The sequence below is a fragment of the Lissotriton vulgaris genome, chromosome 2_1 (genome assembly GCF_964263255.1).
Source record: "Lissotriton vulgaris chromosome 2_1, aLisVul1.2, whole genome shotgun sequence".
NCBI lineage: Eukaryota > Metazoa > Chordata > Amphibia > Caudata > Salamandridae > Lissotriton > Lissotriton vulgaris.
In genome coordinates this window covers 1,308,870,891-1,308,893,061 of record NC_141687.1, presented here as the reverse complement: position 1 = coordinate 1,308,893,061, position 22,171 = coordinate 1,308,870,891, and the positions used below count along the sequence as shown (strand labels likewise).

At 46.8% G+C, this 22,171-nt stretch overlaps 1 protein-coding gene across 2 annotated transcripts in view; it reads left to right on the top strand.

Moving 5' to 3' along the window:
- HSPBAP1 (HSPB1 associated protein 1) overlaps positions 1–22,171 on the top strand; it is a 1,203,084-nt gene that overhangs the window by 222,644 nt on the left and 958,269 nt on the right. For both annotated transcript variants that reach the window (XM_086958822.1, XM_086958821.1), the window contains exon 3: positions 18,552–18,626. In XM_086958822.1, the coding sequence (XP_086814948.1) occupies positions 18,578–18,626 (49 nt within the window). In that variant the 5' untranslated portion in view covers positions 18,552–18,577. The remainder of the gene's footprint in view (positions 1–18,551; positions 18,627–22,171) is intronic.

The window sequence follows — 22,171 nt, the reverse complement described above, 5'->3', positions numbered from 1 at the left end:
TATGAAATCCGCAAGGATTCTTCCTGAGCCAAAATGCCCGCGCTGTCTTCGGTCAGCCGACACGGATAACGCTGACTTCTGCAATCAAGTAGATCTTTTGGCGGCTCCTAGGGGCTCTTCACGGCTCACTCCTCGCTGAAGTTCTCGTAAATTCTGGTTCCGGATTACCCGAGCCAGCTGCTTCCTGCCGCATCGCCCAATCCCAGGAAGGGGTTCTGCTCGTACCGCTGAAGCACCTCTGTACCAAGATATGCAGAAATTCGCCACCAACAACTGCTTTCCTGCGCAGCACAATGACGAAGAGCAGACCCAAGGTTTCTGGTGCAAAATTAAAGTGCCTTTATTTTGCCCAGCATGTCCGCCATAACGGGTTTCGCTTCCCTGCGAAGCTTGATCACATGACATGTTGCAAGTGATCAGGACAGCTTTTTAAAGTGCTAGTGCAGAGAAAATGGTCGCATTCAGTGCAAAAAAGGCATAGACATAAAGGACATACTGCAAGCATAAATAATTAACATTACAGTGCAGTGAATCATGATTATTAAAATCTATGGGGCATATAAATATTAAAATCCAAAGTTTCTTTAAAAAAATCACACATTTGATTACATTTCTAAAAGACAAACCTCCGAAAATGAAATGAATAAATACAGCCCGCAAACAATGATTTATAAATTCCTGAGCACCGGAGCACTGTGCATATTAACTACTGTTGTCCATTTAGCTAATGATTGCTCAAATGAATGCCTTTTAAACCAATATTATATATGTATGTGTATGAATATATATATGTATATAGAACATTCAAATCCAGTCAAGAGTACAAAAGATACTCAAACAGCTAAATACAAATCAATATTTCAAGATCAAAATGAGGGTGACGTCAGTATACAACTGGAAACATTATTAGTATGTCACACAGTTGAGGATGAGTCCGGCAGTGATGGTACAGCATAAAACCAATTCCCATTTGATTGCTATTGGGACATTTGTTTTATCTCTGAAAAATACCAATGATGCAGTAAAACTAATACACAATGGATTTCTGAACTCCTTGATTTCGAAATCCTGTTTTCTCAATATAGAAATCCATAGAGGGTGATTCAGTGCTTAACTAATACTGATAATTGACATTCCTTACTGTTCATGTACATTTTTTTAAAAAATATTTCCAACTGTACTTTCAGCAGCTCATGAGAGAAAAATAAGTGTTGTCTCTATTAAAAGTTCATATTGACCCCATGTAGACTTGCCCAATTTATTTATCTTTTGCGTACCTTGTCTTAAATATTTTACTGAACTATTATTATTGAAAGGAAAATACTGCATACCCTGCAAGCATCTGTTCATATTACGTAGTGCAGTGCATGCGCATTCTTAGTATACACCTGCGGTATACTGCTGTGCTCTAACATTTTGTAAGTTGTTTTTATTTGAAGAAATCTAAGTCATGAGATATGGTGTCCTCTCTCTTTGGTGTACATTGCACATGGGCACAAACTCCATGTTAGATAGTTTTAGCACAGCGGGTTAGAATATTTCTGGGGTGTTAATGAGTGCCTAATCAGATGAATTCTCAACAGGGACTAGTGTTCCTTATTCTGCATGAAGGCAGCAACTGCATCTAAGTGTAAATGGATGGGGGCCCAGGTGACGCTTGCTTCCTGCAAATGCAAAAGGTAGGTGATAATATCCCTTACCATAGGCTTTAAAGGGTCCAGGTTGTTAAAATGTAGTGGAGGGCAACCCTTTTCCATTTTGCTAAATATCAAGCCCATGCTGTGGGCCATCGGGCTTCCTTTAAGATACACATACCTTCATGGGAAAGGTTGAGACACCCGAATTCTAGGACCTCCGTTGCCTAAATCATAAGATTGAGATGTCTGAGATCAACATTCCTCACTTTATGAGAAAGTCTTTTCTGAGTCTGAGTCTCTAGTGAGGGCTCACTGACCTCTCCAGTAACGTGGAGTACCAGTACTGTCTTGCCCAGGTTGGGGCTATCAGAATGAGGTTTAGTGATGTTAATTTCAGTTTCCTCACCATGTAGGGAAGCAGTAGGAGAGGTTGGGGGCAGGCAGCATCATCATTTCCAAAGAAACCATCAGATGCACCCTCAACAACAAACACCCACTGCTATTTATGGAGCACATCCACTTCCAACTTCAGATGGGCGCAAAGACCACAGTAGGAGGCACCCTGGCCTACAGACCCCCAGGACCCCGACCAACTTTCTGTGACGCCATCTCCAACCTCATCACCCACCTGGCCATCGACTCCGACCACTAGTCCTACTCAGCGACCTCAACTTCCACCTCGATGATCCCAATTATGCCACTCCGTCGCCCTCCTGGAGAACCTTAACATTGGCCTCACCCAATTAACCACCGAACCCACACACAAGGCCGGACACACATTCTACCCTATTTTTACCTCCAGCGACAGAATCAAATTCAGCCACACCACAGAACTCTCCTGGAATGACAACACCATTGTGCACTTCACCAGCTCCGTCACCCAGCACAAAATCTCAAAGCATCACACCTCGTTCCACCATAGCAGTAGAAAGGTTACCGAAACCCAGTGGACACAAGCCCTCACTATCACCCAACCCGAAGCCTCAGCAGACCTTAACCAGGCCGTCCAGCACTCCTCCACTGAAACCAACAAACGCCAACAAAACCTCCAAACATGCCAATTGGTACACCCCAGAGCTCAGGACAACCCAGCTTACCTGCTACCAACTGGAGAAACGTTGGTGCGTCACGAAGAACTCCGCCGATAGAGCCGCTCACTCACAAAAAGCCCTCAGCAACTACCACCAACACAATAAGGAACCCAAGAAAGCAGCCATTTCCACCCGGATCGATACCACGGCCAACCACACTAAGGAACTGTTCAAAATAATTAAGGAATTCTCCAACGCAACATTCACAGAAAACACCATCCACTCCTCCCAAGAACTCTGAGGCACCCTTTCAGACTACTTCCACAACAGGGTTGCCAACATCTACAACAATTTTGACCCCCAAGCCACCACCCTCAACCTCAACGACCTCAACCAACCAGCAAATACCAATCAAATGATCACCACCTGGTCTCTTCTCACCACCAGACCACCACAACCATCATGTCTTCCATTCACTCTGGGAAGTCCAGTAACTCCTGCCGCCACCACATCCTTAACCTTGGAACAAACCCTATCAGCTCAGAACTCTCCAGCATTCTCAACACCTCCATCATCACAGCAACCTTCCCGAATAGATGGAAACAAGCAGAAGTCAGACCTCTCCTAAAGAAACCCTCCACTGACCCCAGAGATCTCAAACTATCAACCGATATTTCTGCTCCCCTACCCAGCCAAGGTACTTGAGAAGGCCATTCGCCAACAATTCCCCAAATTCCTGGAGCAACACCACCTACTGGACACCTCACAATCAGTATTCAGGGTCAGCCACAGCACTGAGAACACACTGATTGCGGTCACAGACGACATCAGAACTCTCCTTGACTGCAGGGACAATGTGGCCCTGATTCTCCGCGACCTCTCTGCGGCATTCAACAGCGCCTCCCTCAACACTTCATCAACAGACTCCACAACATTGGCATACAGCAAGATGCCCTTGAGTGGATTGCCTCCTTTCTCACAGGACACACACACAGTATCTGGCTGTCTCCCTTCACCTCCGCACCCAAGAACCTCATTTTTGGCATAACCCAATGTTCAAATTGCAAACTATAGTCAACATTTTTTTTTTTTTTTAGAGCTGCTCGAAGGCAAGATTTTAGCGTGCTGACTCGTCTTGTGCTCTCTCCCAGTAGCATGGAAATAGAATACCATAACTGGCTGGTGGGTCGTCACCCCCCCAGACTCGAGTCGCAAAAGCCATGCAAGCAATAATTGCAAAAATTAAACATCAAGAATCCATATTTTTTCCATGTAATCCATAGTTATGTGTATTCCAATGTTCTTCAGTTTTTAAGTTCCCATAGAGGCTCGTGATTCCAAACTTATATTGCTAAAGAAATGCCTATCCAGGCTTTTTTTCTTCAGCACATAAGAATTTACATTAGATCCTGGATAGCCATTCAAATATTCAACCAATGCCAAGTCAAGTCAAGTGATACTTTATTCGACAGCTAAGCGTCATAAAAGCACAGTTCATTGCAAAACATAAGTACATGAAACATTAAAAAACATAAATAATTGTAATTGTAATTGAATATACTAGGCACAAAGCAGATAAAAGCTCATCCCAATATACAGAGTCCACAAACATCTATGGGTATAGATACAATATGACAATACAAGGTGCAAACATGCAATAAATAAATAATAAGTGGGTATTGGATATGTCTCATTTAACACTCATTGAGTTACCAAACGCACGGGCACTGAGGCCAGCAGCCTTTGCCTACATCTGATGGCCGATATTAAAAAGCTTGCAACCGCCAAACAAACCATGGGCGTAGATAACATTTGGAGATAAGTCAGAGCCGGCCTCACTTGAGCCAACTGAATAAATAGTGGTAAGATGTGAGACCTACGCTGAGAGTCATAAAAACTGCAAATATTCAACCAATGCATTTCAGGTTCAAATGCCCTTTGTCAGGGTTCTGTAAGATAAAAGAGGCCCATCAATAACCATACTCAATCATACCACACAAACATAAATAAACCATTTAGTAGCATTCAACCTGTGTTCCCGTAGTGAATCCACAGAAACCTCCCCCACAACATGCTCTACCCACAGGATCATCACTCACCCCCACCTTATTCAACACCTACTTGACCCCCCCCCCCTCCCACACAGACGCCATCAGATCACATGGCCTCAACATAATCTCCTACGCAGAGACACCCAACTCATCCACTCGCTCACCGAAGACCCTCCCAAAGCCAAAACCAGCTTCTTCAATGCCATGACCAGCATAGTCAACTGGATGAGAGATAACTGCCTCAAACTGAACTCTGATAAAAAGGAAGTATTTGTCTTCGGGAACAACACCTCCGCCTGGGATCACAGACTCCATCACCATCAGACCGCCAACTGATTATGAAACGACAAGTCTACTCAGAGGCATTCTCCTGCTTCCACACGATCTGCAGAATCTTCAAATAGATCCCTATCGACACCAGAAAGATGGTCACCCAGACACTTGTCACCTCGACTACGGCAACGCTCTCTATGCTGGCCTCCATCTATCTCCTCGAAAATCTCAAGACCATACAGAACGCTGCAGCCAGACTCATCCTGAACCTCCCCAAACAGTCCCACCTCAGAAACCTCAATTGACTCCCATCCAGAAGGGATGCCAGTTCAAGATCCTCACGCATGCCTACAAAGCCCTCCACGATCAAGGACTTTCCTACATCAACCATTGACTGAAATCCCATTCGACCATCCTGACACCGGCGTTCCTCCTTACTCGCCCTCACCCACACCCAGTGCATCCGCAACGGGGGTCACTCCTTCACCTACATTGCTGCCAAGACCTGGAACGACCTGCTGCTCCACCTCTGAACATCACCCTTCCTAACGGACTTCAGGAAGAGACTCAAGACCTGGCTGTTTGACAGACACACGCATCCCCAGCGCCCAAATACCCCTAGAGGTGACAGTGCTGTGCTTTACACGTGCTTATTGATGCTTTACAAAATGTTGATTGGAAAGCGTAGGCGAATATCTCTGATCAACTCACACAAAGTCTGTGGGTATCTGCAGGTGAAGTTTAGGCATTTTGTTGTCTGGTATGGAGAATACATCTATATGTGAGGTATTCTGGCATTAGAAGTACCTGTTTAGGCCTGGGCAGTGAAGTTCCCACTTGTGTATTTGTTGATGCTTCCTCCTAAGCAGGTCTGCACATCCGTCGTCCTCCCCCAGGAGATTCTCATCCATAAGATAAATGTTGTGACTGAGTGACCAATGCCAAAATACCCTGTGCTAAGTGAGACAGATGAGGGGAGTATGTGCCACACTGCCTCTCTATGTAGTACATGTGATTATATGTGTTTTGATGAGGATTACTCTGTCCTGAATAACTAGTAAGAAGGCTTTGAAAGCTATGTGAAAGGTTAGCAGCTCCAAGTAGTTGCTGTGGCTACCCTGTTGTTGAGAGGGCCACATTTCCTGGACAGTCATGTTGTTGAGAGCCACTTCCCACCCTGTTAGAGTTGCTTTTGGTGATGGTCACTTGCGTTACTGAGTCAGGAAAAGGCCTGCCTTGCAACAAATAGCTGCTGCCCACCACTGCAGGGAGCAGAGTGCTTTGGCCTGTACCAAAGCTAGGACTTCCCAGCGACCCTCCATTTGGGATAATTGAACTGTGAGACACTCTGCGAGGGGAATCGTATGAAGCCTTGCATGTGACAGAGTGGCGCTGCACAAGGCCATGAATGCTAGAAGACACATGACAGTCCGTACCCTGAGCAGACAAAGGGCCCGGGAGAACCATACTTTGTTGAGGATGAGAAAATAGAGAGTGCAGAAGCTGATCAATTGGTGTTTGCTTGGACACCGACTCTATTGCACCCTTCTGTGGGAGGGCATGCACTTCTTCCTGAAGGAAGGCGAGGTGTTCTTTGCTAAGAATATGTATATGGGGTGGGATGTTGGAAGGAGTTGTGTGTAGTTCGAGCCTATAGCCATGTTGGATTACCTCTAGGAGCTAGTTGTTGGAAGTGACTTCCACCCAGTGAGAGGAAATTGCAAATCCTTCCCTCATCCAAAAAGCGAAGTATGCCTGGGGTGCTGGAGGTAGGGTAAGTCATTGTTTGAAGGTCTCAGGACCTTTGCTGGAGGCATCTTTGCCCTGCCCCATGCTCTTACCCTTTAGGAGCTTCTATTGTACCCTTTCCCAGCTTACTTCTGCATCTGGTAGGAGGGCGATAGCTCGGGCAAGGTTCTGTTTGCTCCCTGTTTCGGCAGCTTTTTGTGAAAGGAGCCCTTATATGGAATGGTCTGGACGACCAGCATGGACTTTGCTGTCTTTGTATCTTGTTTGATTATTTTCTATCCAGCATCTTGTCAACCTGAGACCCGAAAAGGTTCTCCCCATCGAACATTAGGTTGAAGAAATGCTGATCGACTTTAAGCTTGACCCATAAGTAAGGAGACAGGCATGAAGTCTAAGCACAGTACTGGTATTAATGGTCCTAGAAGATGTGTCTTTGACATCAAACACAAAGCAAATGCTGGAGTTAGAGATGGCTTGGCCTCAGACAATATCTCCTCCTCACGTTTACTCAGGATGATTGACGTGTGGATAATAGACTGAAGGGCAGGGAAGCAAACTCACAAGTTTGTCCTGGCAAGATAAAATGAAAGAACGATCTGTGCAGTAGAAAAATTGGGACCGTGAAATACATGTCTTTTAGATTCCAACCTGCCCATCAAATCTGAAGGGGCTGAGAATGTCTTGCAGAAGGTGAATCGCATCCATTTTGAAGTGGCGATAGACGAGCTGATTGTTGAATTCTCACAGATTGAAACTGGGCGCCTGCCCCCATCCTTCTTGTCCACTAGGAATTGGTTACTCACAAATCCCCTGGGATGAAGAGTGGTGCGGATAATTGCCCCTTTGGATAGTAGTTCCTCCACCTCCTGGGATATCAGGGTAGAGTCTTGTTCTGATTACTCAAGAGGTCGAAGAAGTTACCTTTGGATGGGGGTGCTGTAGAATTCGATATAGAAACTCATAATGGGTTTAGAACCCATGCGGCCGATCTGAGGCGTTTTCAGTTGTCTGCAAACTGAGTCATACTTAGTTGGGAAGAAGGGAGAACGCTTACTGGAGCCATTGGAGTGAACGTTTAGACGTGATCCTCTTCGTCCGACCCTGTGGCGAGGTCTTCTGGACGGGTCGAAAAAACTGTACTTGGATTGGTCTTGCCATTGACCATTTCGAGAGTTTTGACCCCTGAAAGGGTGGGTGGAGGCAGGATGGTGGTCAAGCTCCCTCTACCTTGACCGGCTCCTGAGAAAATCAGAGGATGGAAAATGTGTTTAATCGAAACTTGTGCTTTCTCCAGGGACGTAAAGGTTGCTGCGAAGTTACCCAGTTCTTTCACAAAGGGGTCTCAGAAGAGTTCCTCTTATTCCATGGGCTGCTTCAGATGAGGCAAGATCTCCCAGCTTCAAATCTACTTTTATTAGTAGGGATCTCCGGCGCTCGGTGGACAGGGTGCAATTAGCGTTGCCCAGGAATATTATTGCATGCTGTGCCCATCCGGAGAGAGTGTCAGTGGAAATAAGAGACCCAGCCTGTTTCACTTCCTCCGCCATATCGAAGACCTTAGTAATGGGGCCCACCAAATCCAGTCATTTGTCCTGGCATGTGCCCCAGGAGCGATGTATACCCTTCTTTGGATCTCTGATATATTTGCCTAAGAAGGGTGACATCCTCGCATCTATTTTGGGCGTTAAGGCTACTTTGCCCCCAGGGAAGGGTGGGGGCATTCTGCCAGGAGGCGAGCTTTGGTCTCTTTTTCTAGTGGCTTTGTAAGCTGTCTAGCAACATAGGTCACCACTTTGGCTGCTGAAACCCACTTGAGGAACGAAGGTGCATCAACTCTTCAGGGTCGAGCATACCTGAGATGTCGGTGGTGGGATTTTAGAAGGGAGGCATCCAGTTCTGGGGATAAAGAAGGGCTTGGGTCTCTGTCCAAATCCCCATGAGAATCCTCTGCCTTGGATTCCTCCCCTTCATGGGGAGTCAAGAATCCCTTCACAGACTAGGGGGCAGCAACCCCTGGAAGAACCCCTTGAGGGTTTGTGGCTTGTGACTCTGGGAAGTCGGAGAGAAATGGCTGGGATAGGAACACCCTCTTGAGGCGATCAAACACATCCAAGCCCACTCCTGGGACATGCTTGCGCTTTGCCTCTACCTTTTGGGTGGGTTTAACAGACTTAGCCGTCTATGGCGTGGGATCTTGTGCAAGGGACCCATTAGACTTGAAGTGGCAGACTAGGCAAAATGCCATTATCATGAGCATGTGCTCTGTAGGTGCTATGGCTGAGGCCACCGTCTGGTGTATAGACGCGTCCAAGGCGTTGCAAAAATCATCATCAAAGGGGAAATGGGGAGGGTTTCTCTCTTAGACCTCAGAGTGGTGCATTATTATGGCTGGGGATGCTCAGTATATTTAATGTTTCAAATCTTTTTAATGCATTTTAACAAAAAGACATATTAGCATACAGGGGACACAAGGCTCTTCCAGAAAATTCTACATTCTGCCTGCACCAACAAAAATCCAACAGTCCCTCCCCACCACTCCCTCTTCCACCCAGGGTACCACTCATGGCATGGCGGATTACAGTAAAAGATGGAGAACCCTTGGACTTTCAGAAGACTCTGAGAGCATGTTGGCAAAGGCATGGGCGGACAGTACCACCAAACTATACAAATCAGCATAGGTTTGTTGGTGTGTACAAGCAGATGGCTATCCCTTGGGGTCTGATGTTGTCTAGGTCATGAATTTCTTGGCTTCTCTGCCATCTCAGGGCATGGCCTATAGGACTGTGAATACCTTCAGGTTGGCTATTTTGGCAGGACATACTTCGATACAGTGTTACCAGGTAGGTGAGAATCCCTAAGTAAGCAAGCTCATGAGGAGTATTCGTCCAGCTCTAAACTCAGAGCCGCCTAGATATTTTAATGTATGCTATGCAAATCAGGTCCTAAATCTCTTCAAACCCTGTCAGAGAAATGAATTTTTGTCGCTCAAGGAAAGCTCAGGAAAACAAGCTATGTAGCTTTGCTTGACATTTTGCTGTAGAGTCTCAGATGTCTGGGCTCTTCATATTATTGGCTGAGTCTTTACCCAGGTCAGAGTGACATTACTTATCGCATGCAGAGCGAAATCTAATTCCAGTGTAGTCTCTTACCCGGCGTTTGATAAATCACCAAAGTTGTGATGAACTCCATCCACTCAGGATCGCCAACCGACCCATGTCCCCACCACATTTTCAACAAAGCAGACTCCATCATCGCACCCCATCTCCGCGACGTCATCAACAGTTCTTTCAACTCCGCTACCTTCCCGGAAAGCTGGAAACATGTCGAACTCAGCGCCCTTCTGAAGAAACCCACAGCAGACCCCACTGAACTTAAGAACTACCGCCCCATCTCGCTCCTCCCATTCCCTGCCAAAGTCATTGAGAAAGCCGTCAACAGTCAGCTCGCCGCCTTCCTTGAATCCAACAAATCCCTCGACCCCTCACAATCCGGCTTCCGAGCCAAACACAGCACCGAAACCGCCCTCATCGCAGCAACAGACGACATTCGAACTCTACTGGACAACGGAGAAACAGCTGCCCTCATCCTACTTGACCTCTCCGCAGCCTTCGACACAGTCTGTCATAGCACCCTCATACAACGCCTCAGCAACATCGGAATACAAGGAAAAGCATTGGACTGGATCATCTCGTTCCTCGCCGGAAGAACTCAGAGAGTCCGCCTCCCCCCTTTTAGATCAGAGGCCACCGAAGTCATCTGCGGAGTACCACAAGGATCATCACTCAGTCCCACCCTCTTCAACGTATACATGAGTCCCCTCGCATCCATCGCACGCCAACACAACCTCAACATCATCTCCTACGCAGACGACACCCAGCTAATCCTCTCCCTCACCAAAGACCCTAACACCGCCAAAACCAACTTACACGAAGGAATGAAAGAAGTAGCCGAGTGGATGAAGAACAGCCGTTTAAAACTGAACTCTGACAAAACGGAAGCCGTCATCTTAGGCTCATCCCCCTCTGCCTGGGACGACTCATGGTGGCCACCGGCCCTTGGAACCGCACCCATACCTACGGACCACGCACGTAACCTGGGCTTCATCCTGGACTTCTCCCTCTCGATGACCAAACAAGTCAACGCCGTCTCATCTTCATGCTTCAACATCCTACGCATGCTCAAAAAAATCTTCCGTTGGATCCCCACCGAAACAAGAAAGACGGTCACCCACGCACTGGTCACTAGCCGACTGGATTACAGAAACACCCTTTACGCCGCAACCACAGCCAAACTACAGAAAAAACTCCAACGTATCCAAAACCCCTCAGCCAGACTCATACTGGACATCCCCCGTCAAGCTCACATTTCCGGATACCTGAAAGACCTCCACTGGCTCCCCGTCAACAAGAGAATAACGTTCCGTCTCCTCACCCACGCACACAAAGCCCTCTACGACCTAGGACCCGAATGCCTCAACACGCCACTGTCCTTCTACACCCCCACCCGCCAACTACGATCGCCCAATCAAGCCCTCGCCACAATTCCACGAATCCATAGATCCACCATGGGGGGAAGATCCTTCTCCTACTTAGCGGCCAAAACCTGGAATTCCCTCCCCACCCACCTCCGCCTTACACAGAACCACCTCTCCTTCAGAAAGCAACTAAAAACTTGGATATTCGATAAGCTCTGAAAACTTTGCGAGAGCAGTCCCGAAAGTTGCTTGAGGCCCGGGAGTCGGCTCCATGCTGTTCAAGGTTCTGGTCCCGTGGGAGTTTGAGGGACCGTTCGCAGAGCCACCACCACCATCGTTCGCCAAAGTCTTCGCACTCGGAGTCAGGTAGGGCGAAGCACAAGAAGTCAAAAAAGTGTTGTCACTCTTTGCCTAGCCTGTCACACGACATCGCTGAGGGTACGCGGGTGCCACCCACGAGTTTCCGGCGGAGCCTGCAAAGTTGCAGACTGCCTACCCGCCCTTCCCGGGTCCGTCAGCATCTCCGGCCCAGCTGCAGGACTTTCTGTCCACCATGTCCCGCTTTTTAGGCATGCCTTCAGGCCCCGCGGGCCCGACTGGGGGACCTCGCTCCTCTTCGTCGCTGGCTCGGGCCCGACGTCATCGACGACTCCGGTCTCAACGCCGCGAGACCCCCATGGATCCCAGCTGATGTTGGGTGGCCTCATACGACCTCCACCGACGTCTATCGCACTTCCAACAACGTCCCTGGCCGACGCCGTCCCCGGCTTCCACCCCGACATGGAGACTGCGCAGGGCCGGTGTCGATCGACGCAGATTCCGACGCTGATTAGAAATTTCTATCCCTTTCTCCATCCGCCTCCCTCTTTTCCGCCTGCCCAGCAGGTTGGGGAGGACGGAGGGGACTGGGAGAGGTCTGAAGACCCTCTCGCAGCCCAATGTGAGTTAGACCCGTACTGGGAAGCGGATTTGGAGGATGCAGGTGAGCTGGATTTTATTGCAGATCTTGGTGCACTGTCTCCTTCTACCGTGGCTACGGAGGAGGGTGGTACATATTCTGTGGTGTTGTGTAAGGTGGCTGAGGCTCTCCACCTCGAGCTTCCTACGGGGGCTGTCAGGACTAACCTCCTGACAGAAGTGCTTCGGCCAGCGTCTTCCTCTACAAAGCCGCTTCTGCCGTTCAACGATGCACTTTCAGACGTCGTTTTGGGCACCTGGTCCAGGCCCAACACAGGGGCTGCCGTGGATAGGAATGTGGCCCGATGCCATCGCACGGCCTGGGCGACCCAATTTTCCTCTCCCAACACCCTATCCCTGAGAGCTTGGTTGTCCAAGCTTCTGCCTCCCCAAGTGTATTCCCTTCCGCAGCTCCGGACAGGGAATCAAAGAAACTGGAGCAATTTGGGAAGAATATTTTCACTTCCGCCAGTTCAGGGCTTTGGTCTGTGAACACTGCATGCCTCTTGGGCCGTTATTACCACTCTGTGTCAGATACGGTTGCGCAGGTGCTGCCTCAGTGTCCGGAGTAGGCCCGGACTGTGCTTTCCCAAGCTATTGCTGAGGGGAGAGATGCAGCCACCACACCTGGCTGAGGACAACTGGCTTTTCCAGGGATGTCCATAACACTCTGATGGACATGCCCTTTGATGGCACTCGCCTCTTAGGCGACAAGGCAGATACTGCGTTGGAACGTTTTAAGGACTCGCGGGCTACGGCCAAGTCCTTAGGCGTTTCGGCCATATGCACTCCTTCCGCTTCTGCTTTTCGCTCCTTTCGTGGCCCAGGAAGGGATGCCCAAACACGTTAATTTCAGAGCCGCAGGCCTGCGCAGTAACAGTCTCAGTTCAACCACGGACGTGAGACCCGCAGAGGTGGGTCGCAGGGCCAACAGGCGGGTCAGTCCACCACCTCCCCTGCCGCCACTGCCTCCAAACCTTCCTAGTCCGGTGTTTCAGGCCCACCAAATGCCAGTGGGTGGCAGGATTTGCCATCACCTCCCCCACTGGTGCACCATCACTTCGGACAGGTGGGTTTTACGGATAGTCCGAAGGGGCTACTCTATCCCCTTCGAGACTACCCCTCCAGCCATGCCACCTCAGTACCACAATATGTCGGGGCATCACTTGGCACTTCTCCAGCAGGAAGTTGCGGCCCTCTTGGTCTAGGGTGCCATAGAGCACGTTCCGACGCCAGAAGTAGGTCGTGGTTGTTACTCCCAGTAGGTTCCAAAAAAGGACAACGGCCTGCGCCCTATCTTAGACCTTCGGAACGTCAATCGCTTCCTCCGGAAGGAGAAGTTCAAGATGCTCACACTTGCTCAGGTCTTGTCTGCCATAGATGGTGTTGTTGGACTTGCAGGAAGGTTATTTTCATATCCCCGTCCTGCCGGCCCTCCGGCGTTACCTACGGTTCACGGTAGGCCACAAGCACTTTCAGTTCACTGTGCTCCCCCCTGGCATTACCAGCGTTCACAAAAGTGATGGCGGTGGTTGCAGCTCACCTGCGCAGATCAGGGGTTTCAGTCTTCCTCTATCTCGATGACTGGTTGTTGAAGGCGGGCTCGCCCCAGGGAGTCGTCTCCCACCTCCAGACTATGGCCGACCTCCTGCATTTGCTGGGGTTCTCCATCAATGTGCGGAAGTCGCATCTGATTCCCTCTCTGAAGCTCCTCTTTATCGGAGCGGTTCTGGACACAGAGCAGTTTCGACTTTATCCTCCCATCGAGTCAGGGACATTCGGGCTATGATTCCGATCTTTCGGCCCTTGTCCTAGGTTTCGGTCAGGATGACCTTGAGGCTGCTGGGCCTCATGGCCTCATAGCCTCCTGCATCCTGCTGACCAATCATGCCAGATGGCATATGCAGGCTCTGCAGTGGGACCTGATATTCCATTGGGCGCAGCACCCAGGGGACCTGTCCGAGTACGTCCAGATCTCGGAGGACACTGCGCAACAGTTGCAGTGGTGGCTCACGAACCGGCATTGGGTCAGCGGCAGATCACTCTCCCTCCTCCAACCGGAGCACACAGTGGTGACGGATGCATCCTTCCTGGTATGGGGCGGCCACATGGGAGAGGCGGAGATCAGAGGCCTCTAGTTTCCGCAGAGACCAGGCTCCTTATCAACCATCTGGAGCTCCAGGCAATCCTATATGCACTGAAAGCATTCCTTCCCTGTGTCAAGGGGAGAGTAGTGCAGGTGTTCACAGACAACACCACCGCCATGTGGTATTTCAACAAGCAAGCAGGAGTGGGGTCGTGGACCCTATGTCAGAAGGCTTTGCGTCTCTGGACATGGCTGGAAAGTCAAAGCATTTCCTTGACACTTCAACACCTGGCAGGTTCTTTGAACGCCAGGGCGGACGAACTCAGCCGCAGGTGCATGATGGATCACGAATAACGTCTTCACTCGGAGGTGGCGCATGATCTCTTTCAACAGTGGGGAGAGCCTTGGTTAGATCTATTCGCCACCGAAGAGAACGCGCAATGTCATCATTTCTGCGCGTTGGAATTTCCAAGGCGGCAGTCGCTTGGCAACGCTTTTCATCACAAGTGGAGCTGCGGTCTATTGTACGCCTTTCCGCCTATACCACTTCTACCCAGACAAGTCATTCTTCTGGCCCCAGACTGGGCTCAAAGAGTTTGGTGTCCCGAGATACTCAGTATGAGCATGGATCCCCCGATCCGACTGCCTCTTCGGAAGGATCTTCTGTCGCAGCAGCAGGGGACGGTCCTCTACCCGAACCTGCCCAGCCTCCACCTACATGCGTCAAGTTTTAGCGGCAACAGTTGATTCCATTTGACTTGCCTCCTGAAGTCTGTGATATCACTCTTGCAGCAAGGCATCCCTCCACTAAATCGGTATACGCCTGGAGGTGGAACAAATTTGTGCCATTGAGCACAGCAAAGACCGTGGATCCCCTTTCTGCCCCTCTTTCAGAAGTCCTTTTGTTCCTTCTTTCTCTGGCCCAGCAGGGCTCTGCTCTGGGCACTATTAAGGGCTATCTTTCTAGAATTTCGGCCTTTCTCAGGCTCCCTGATCAGCCGTCTCTTTTCAAGTCCCCTGTTGTAAATACATTTCTCAAAGGCATTACCCACCTTTTGCCTCCTATTCCATTTGTGATGCCGCAGTGGTTCTTGAATCTGGTTCTTACTTATTTGATGTACGCTCCTTTTGAACTGCTTCACTACTGTCCTCTTCGTTTATTAACTTTGAAGACTGCTTTCCTGGTTGCCATACCTCCGCTAGGCGCTCGAGTGAGCTCCAGGCTCTTTCCTGTAAGCCTCCTTTTCTGTCGGTGCATCCGGATAAGGTTGTGCTTCACACTCGTCCTTCCTTCTTGCCAAAGTTTGTCACTGCCTTCCACATCGGGCAAACTATCACCTGGCCCACATTCTTTCCACACCCTTCCAAAGAGGAAGAGCGGCTCCACCGTCTGGACCCAAAACGTGCACTCTAAATCGCACACAACACTTCTGGGTGGATGACCAGCTCTTTGTTGACTACGTTGGCACCGAGAAAGGTCGGGCCATACACAAGCAGACTATATCCCGATGGGTTGTCTTGTGTATCAAGGCCTTTTCTTCTCTTGCTAAAAAGGAACCTCCGGTGGGGTTGCGACCCATTCTACCAGGGCGACAGCAGCTACTACTGCATTGGGACGTGGTGTCCCCCTGCAAGACATCTGTCAGGCAGCCACGTGGGCCTTGCTGCACACTTTTACTAAGCATAAATGCCTTGAAACTCCAGTCTGGAGAGACGGCTTCTTTGGCCGTTCTGTTCTCCGTGACTTTCTGGTGTGATCTTAGTTCGCAGACCCACCACCGGGGTTGGTATTGCTGGGGTATCTATTCTAGGTAAGGAATCTATCACTAACGTGTTTCTTTCAGACGAACAAGTCACTTACCTTCGGTAATGATATATCTGTAAGAAACATTAGTTAGTGATAGATTCCTTACCGCCCCACCCATCCTCCCCATTCTGTGAACTGATTTCTAGGGTAAAGGTCATCCCTTTCTGGGCCCTAGTTTCAATGCACCAGTGGTCAGTATCTTGCATGGCTCTCCATTCCTGGTGTGGAAAGTCGTGTATAGAACTAACGTCAGCGCACATAGGCCCGTCTAAGAAACTCCAGCAACATCATCTTGGCAACTACGACGCCAATGACATACGAGGAGCTGCACGACAACGCCTACCGACGTGCAGGGGTACTGCTGACGAAAACTTTCCGGATTCAGTCAGACTCTTGTGGGTAATTCTAAGGTAAGGAATCCATCATTAACTAATGTTTCTTACAGATATATCGTTAGCGAAGGTAAGTAACTTGTTCATCTGTCATTATGAGGATAAGAGAGGCTGCTCATTGGCCAAAGGTTTTTGTATTTCCTTTCCTGTGGTTTGATGGGAAAGGTAGTTTATTTGTATATGTTGAAGTGCTGATGTATAGAATAAAAGAAAGTAGAGCATCATTTTTGCCTCTGTGTCCTTAATAGAATCAAAGCTTTCCATTACAAATTCTAGGACATTTTTCATCTTCATTGGAGTATGGAAGTACAGTAAGGTTAGAGTGTAGGGAGTGGGGATGACAAATTAACTTGGGGATTCTAGAATGTAAGAAGCTGGCAAGCACTTGTTGTGCTGCAGTGCAGGGAAGCCGTTGTGGGTCCATCTGTGAGATAAAGTTCCTGTTTGAACCAAGGTGGATAGTAGTGTTGTGTTTCTGAGAGGAACCCTTACTACAATCCTAAAATCCTGAAATGTTCTTTGCATTAACATCATCTGCATCTTTGAAATCATCTCACACAAGATGCACAGACAAGCTTAATAAAACCTAGCCTGTGTCCAGCACAATTGAGACACTGCAAACACATGGTATCTACCCCATGTAACTGGATCTGCTTATGTTGATATGGACACATGGCATGCTTTGTTGATCCCAGCAGTGCACAAGCAAGAGAAACCAGAACACGTGTTATCCTTAAATAATAGTACTGTTGATAAATGTAATGATGTGTACTTTTCTATAACAGCTGCTGACATCCACCTCCCTCCCATGGTGAGGATTAACAAATTGCCCTAACACCTCCAGCTCACCACTTCTATCTGCACACCCTCATTTGGTGTGCAGCATTGCAAGGTATCTGGTTTAATAAAATCTGACGTGATTATTCTTGTGAAAGAAGCTCACCTACACATACAATTACCACACCAGAGTGACGTGTAGTATATTAAAAGTGAACGTAGGCCAGCGTTTGATAAAACAAACCTACTCAAACGCACTAGCACCGTAGCACAGCCTAGTATTATCATTAGATGTCCCTGTACAGCAAGAGTCTATAGCAAACAAACAGGCTCTCTGGCACAGTCTTCCTGCCAATTATCTCCCCAAGTAGAAACATTTGAGCAGACTAGTGATCTTCCCTAAGAGGACCCTTTGATTGCATCATGGATGATAACGTAAAATCCTCAGAGAGCTATACCTTATTTATTTTACAACTACCAAACAGAGATTCCACTGTGTTGTAGGAATGGTGGCTCTACATAGGTAAACCTAAATCTACAAGATTTCTGGCTTCTTTTTAACAAAGCTGAAGACCAGACCAGTGAGATGGTCAAGGTTTCTGCATCCAACAAGGACCAACTTAGGTGAATCAGTAGGTGACTGATCAAGGAACAATATTGTATAAGCATCCACAAAGTAAGACCAAGCATAAGGTACGAGTAGGTAGGCTGTTGCTGAAGATAAGTGTTTGCATATTGGCCTCCTATTTATGAGGCATAACAGCCAGCACAGTCTCAGCAACTCTTAATACTTCTCCATGCAGCAGATCAAAAAACTGCTGACCAGTCACGCTTGTTTATGCCATTTTGGCATGTTAGTGCGAAATAGCACGAAGAACGTATGAATGTATGTGGCGAAGACAATGTCCATTCTACAAATCGTGCTAGAAGTAATAGGGCATCTTCCCAGGCCCCTCGTAATGTTGATGATTAATGTTACCCCGAACTATTAGTAATGAACTGGAGTTATGAAATGTGAATGGCCTATGTTGTGTCTCCTATTGAATTTGTTTTTAAGGAATTATTAATATTTTGTCATTGATTCTCTTTATTCGACAGTTATCGAATGTTTAATATCTTCTTAAATTGTTTTTAGGTCTGGAATATTTATGCTTTTAACCTGTATGTTTGTATGTATAGTGTGCTTTTATGACTCATCTGTCGAATAAAGCTATTTTGAAAGTAATATCTGTCAATGCATGATGTATCTTAATAATATCTCTATCTGATGTTCAGTAATCCACTGCGGCCTTCACAACCACATCTATTGCCTTTCAGGGTCATAGTCTAGCAAAATCTGCAGCATGCAGGCTGATGCCACGCCCCACGTGAACCAGCCTTCTATGGACACAGGTAAGGGATTGCATGATTATGACTATGTTTCCTGTAATGCCGTTGAGCAAAACGCAACAAACGTGCCCAAGTGATTATTGTAGAAACATATGCATTCCATTGAAGGACTGTACTGAAGTAGTCTTGGCATTAGATATTTTCATGAGGTACAATAATCAGTCAGGATGTACATGTCCATTTAAAGTGGCAGCCGTGTCTTCAACGGTATAAGTAAACAGTGCAACTGCAAACGCAAAATCATTGGATTCTTTTTCTCAAGGGGTTATAATTGTACGCGTAGATGTGAAATTTAATTTCTTCAGCTTCGGAAACCTAAAACTACACCAGAGACTCGTGACAAAAGCCATTAATCTAGATAGGTATTGGTAGAAAAACGTGTGAGCAAGCTGAGCATGGCTTAATTTAAAAAGGAAAAACAAACAGCTTTAGGCAAGGGCCCAACGTTTTGTGAGCATCCCGTCGCAGCACTGCCGGGGTTATGGAACAGTAAGGCTGCCTAGTCTTGATTCGGCCTCATTCTGCTTTCTTCCTTCATCCTACACCTCATGCTTCTGTATCTTCTTTCTCCCTTTGTGTTTGATGATCTAGGTCCAAATCTGATGACGAAAAATAAGTCCCAGTACCCTACAATGAATGCCATTGCCCACCATCTGCAACACTAGCATAGATTGAGCATTTGAATTGAGGAGGGCTGTTGGACACTGCTGGTAGAAGGAGCAGATGATTATATGATTGATAGCAGGCCAAACTCTGTTGAGGAATTAAGTACAGAGAGACCAGGCAAACCCATGATCCGTCCCACACAGTACAATAAGTTGTTAAGCACTCAAATCAGGCTAACCGTTCAAGACAGCCATTCTTCAAAGAGACTTCTGAGATAGAAAAACTTCTACATGAGAGTGGGAAATCTAAATGACTGTGGTGATGGAGACCCAGTGGAGGCACCTACATGCTGTTATCAACTGTTCACAATATTTGTTCCTTGTATACACCAACACCACATCTTCATTCACTGTAGTGTAATAATTGGGAGAAATGAGACTTAAAAGTAGTCACAAGGCAGTCTTGGTCCTACTACTGACATTTTTGATTGCCTTTGATAAAATTGACAACTACATTTTTGTAGGTCTATCTGGTGGCAAAGAAATTAATTATTTCACCTTCTCAGGTGGTCTCAACAATTAAAACTTTTTAGTACCCCGTGGTAGACCTGCCATATATTCTCTCAGCGCTTTGCACTATGGCCTCTCTCTTTTAGCATCCACCTGGATAGCTTATCCTGCTGTAGTTGGTCATCTGGAATGTTCACCTTTATTTCCAGATGAGTACAGACAACACTCAGCTGGTCATGAAGTTCGAGAGAGATTCTAGCTATTCAATCCTGCAAGACGTCCATGCTTGGATGATGAAAACCATCATTCTTTTTTTTAAACAGAATACCCACTTGCGCAGCTCCTGTTCTCCCAATCTGATGTTCTGGGGGGCAACCAAAGTTATTATGAGTCTGTCCAAAACGTTGGTGTCATTTTGACACAAAAGGTCCTGTTTAAGAGCCAAATCTGCAACGTTGCAAGACCTACAGCTTTAAGCTTCACATCAATAAAACATGCCACTTTTTTCTAATGAAAAGCCACTATAATTACCATCATCCGGATAATCCAGATTTGCCCCAGTCTTTACTTTGGACTCACAAAGCTACAGACTGACTTAAAACAATCACTAACAAAAATCAGCCTGCCAGTCTGGTATCCTGACAAACTTCACATTTTGCAAACTCCCAAGTGGTTGCATTGCTTCCGGTGCAACCAACATCTAATTCGGGACATATCGCAAACATTTTTTGAATGAGGACTTTTCCTACCTACACATAAAAAAGTACCATCTGGCCAAGACCCTTCAATCCAGTGAGTCCAATCTCTTTGTCATCTCATCAGACGTTAATTTGAGGAAGAATGCTAGACCAAAAGTTATGAAGCAACCTGTATCACTTATGCTGAAGACAATTCCAAGATCAGGAAGAATGTCAAGAACCTCCTCTTTAAAAAATCTTTTCCCCACCCAAAAAATATTCTTTTTTTCTCCACTTCGTCTTTCTCATTCCTGCTGTCTATGTCTTCTCCTTGTTTCTTTGAATAAGAAGATATTTACCCCAACTCCCAATTGGATCCGGCCAACTACCCTTTCAAAATTAAGGGAAAATTGGACTATTTCCCCAAAATTTGGGATAAATCTCTTTTCCCTGTGGTTTGCCCTCATTTCCCTGATATTGATTTCAACGCTCTTTGCAGTATTGCTATCTCAGGTTGTGAATCAAAGCAGGATGGCTATGACAGTGATACCGTATGTCTGTCTGTATTTATCACTCCTTATCTCTTCCTTGGCTTTTATGACAGCAGGGGCACGCCCCCCCAAAATAAGCACATCAGTATAAGATCAATTCTTGCTCACAGCATAACCTTTGCCAGCTCTTATATTATGCCAGCGACAAATTCAGATGACAGATTGTTTGATGCTTGAAAATTATTTTGATGAGGGACTAAAGTAGTTCGTATTATTTCCTGCTGATTGCCTTACTTATTTCTGATCTAAATTGCTAGACGAATGAGATATGCTAGATTGACATAAATGTTTCCCGCTCGTCAATGTCTGATTTCTCTTTTCTGACTTCAAATAACCATATTTTAGTTTTTGTCCAAATGAATGAGTTTTTACTCCGATTATCATTCCTAGAATTTTGCAGTGTTAGCTTTTACATGCTGCGTACATGAAAACAGCTGCTAAATTGCAGTCTAAAAATATTCTCAACGCTGCTCTTTTTAGCATATTAAAATACCACGAATTTCTGTATCCAGGAAACACTTGTTTATAGTAGAAAACTATCTATTCAATTTTCACGTTTTTCAGTCCTCTCAAAAGGTTGATTACAGGTAAAAATCACAATATGGATTCTTTACTTTATTGTTGAATGTCTAGGTGCTTGGCTGCACAATTTATGTATTATTTACACGCATGAGTGTCTGATATGTTTTTGAGAAATTTGGGAAAATACTCGTAGATTGGTACTGTACACCCCTGTATTCCATCCCACAAAGCAAGTCTCAATCTAATGCACTTTATAAAATATAATTACTAATATACCCCATTAGGAAAGACATATGAGGATAGGCGGAGGGGATTCTGCCTGTTATTGAGACAGTCCCAATGTTCAAAGATGTATTCGGAAAAAGTGATAGCAAATTGCACACCAACTTTTTCCGAACACCATCTGTTTTACGAACTGACCTATGTACAAGAAGGAAAGTGAATAAAATACCGAATTGCAGGGTTCGCAGTAAGATCTGGTACTTTTTTTTAAACGGCTTTTGTTCCTTAAAGAAACCAAGGCTGCCTGAAAGAAAATGTGTTTTGGGATGCTTCAGAGGAAGCAGGCAGTGATTCCCATAGGGTAGGGGCTCATTAGGGGACCGCATCATGGGTCATAAACCATTGATACATGCCTATCTGATTCGGAAATAGGAGCGACGCCCCTTTGACGCCCTCTGTTT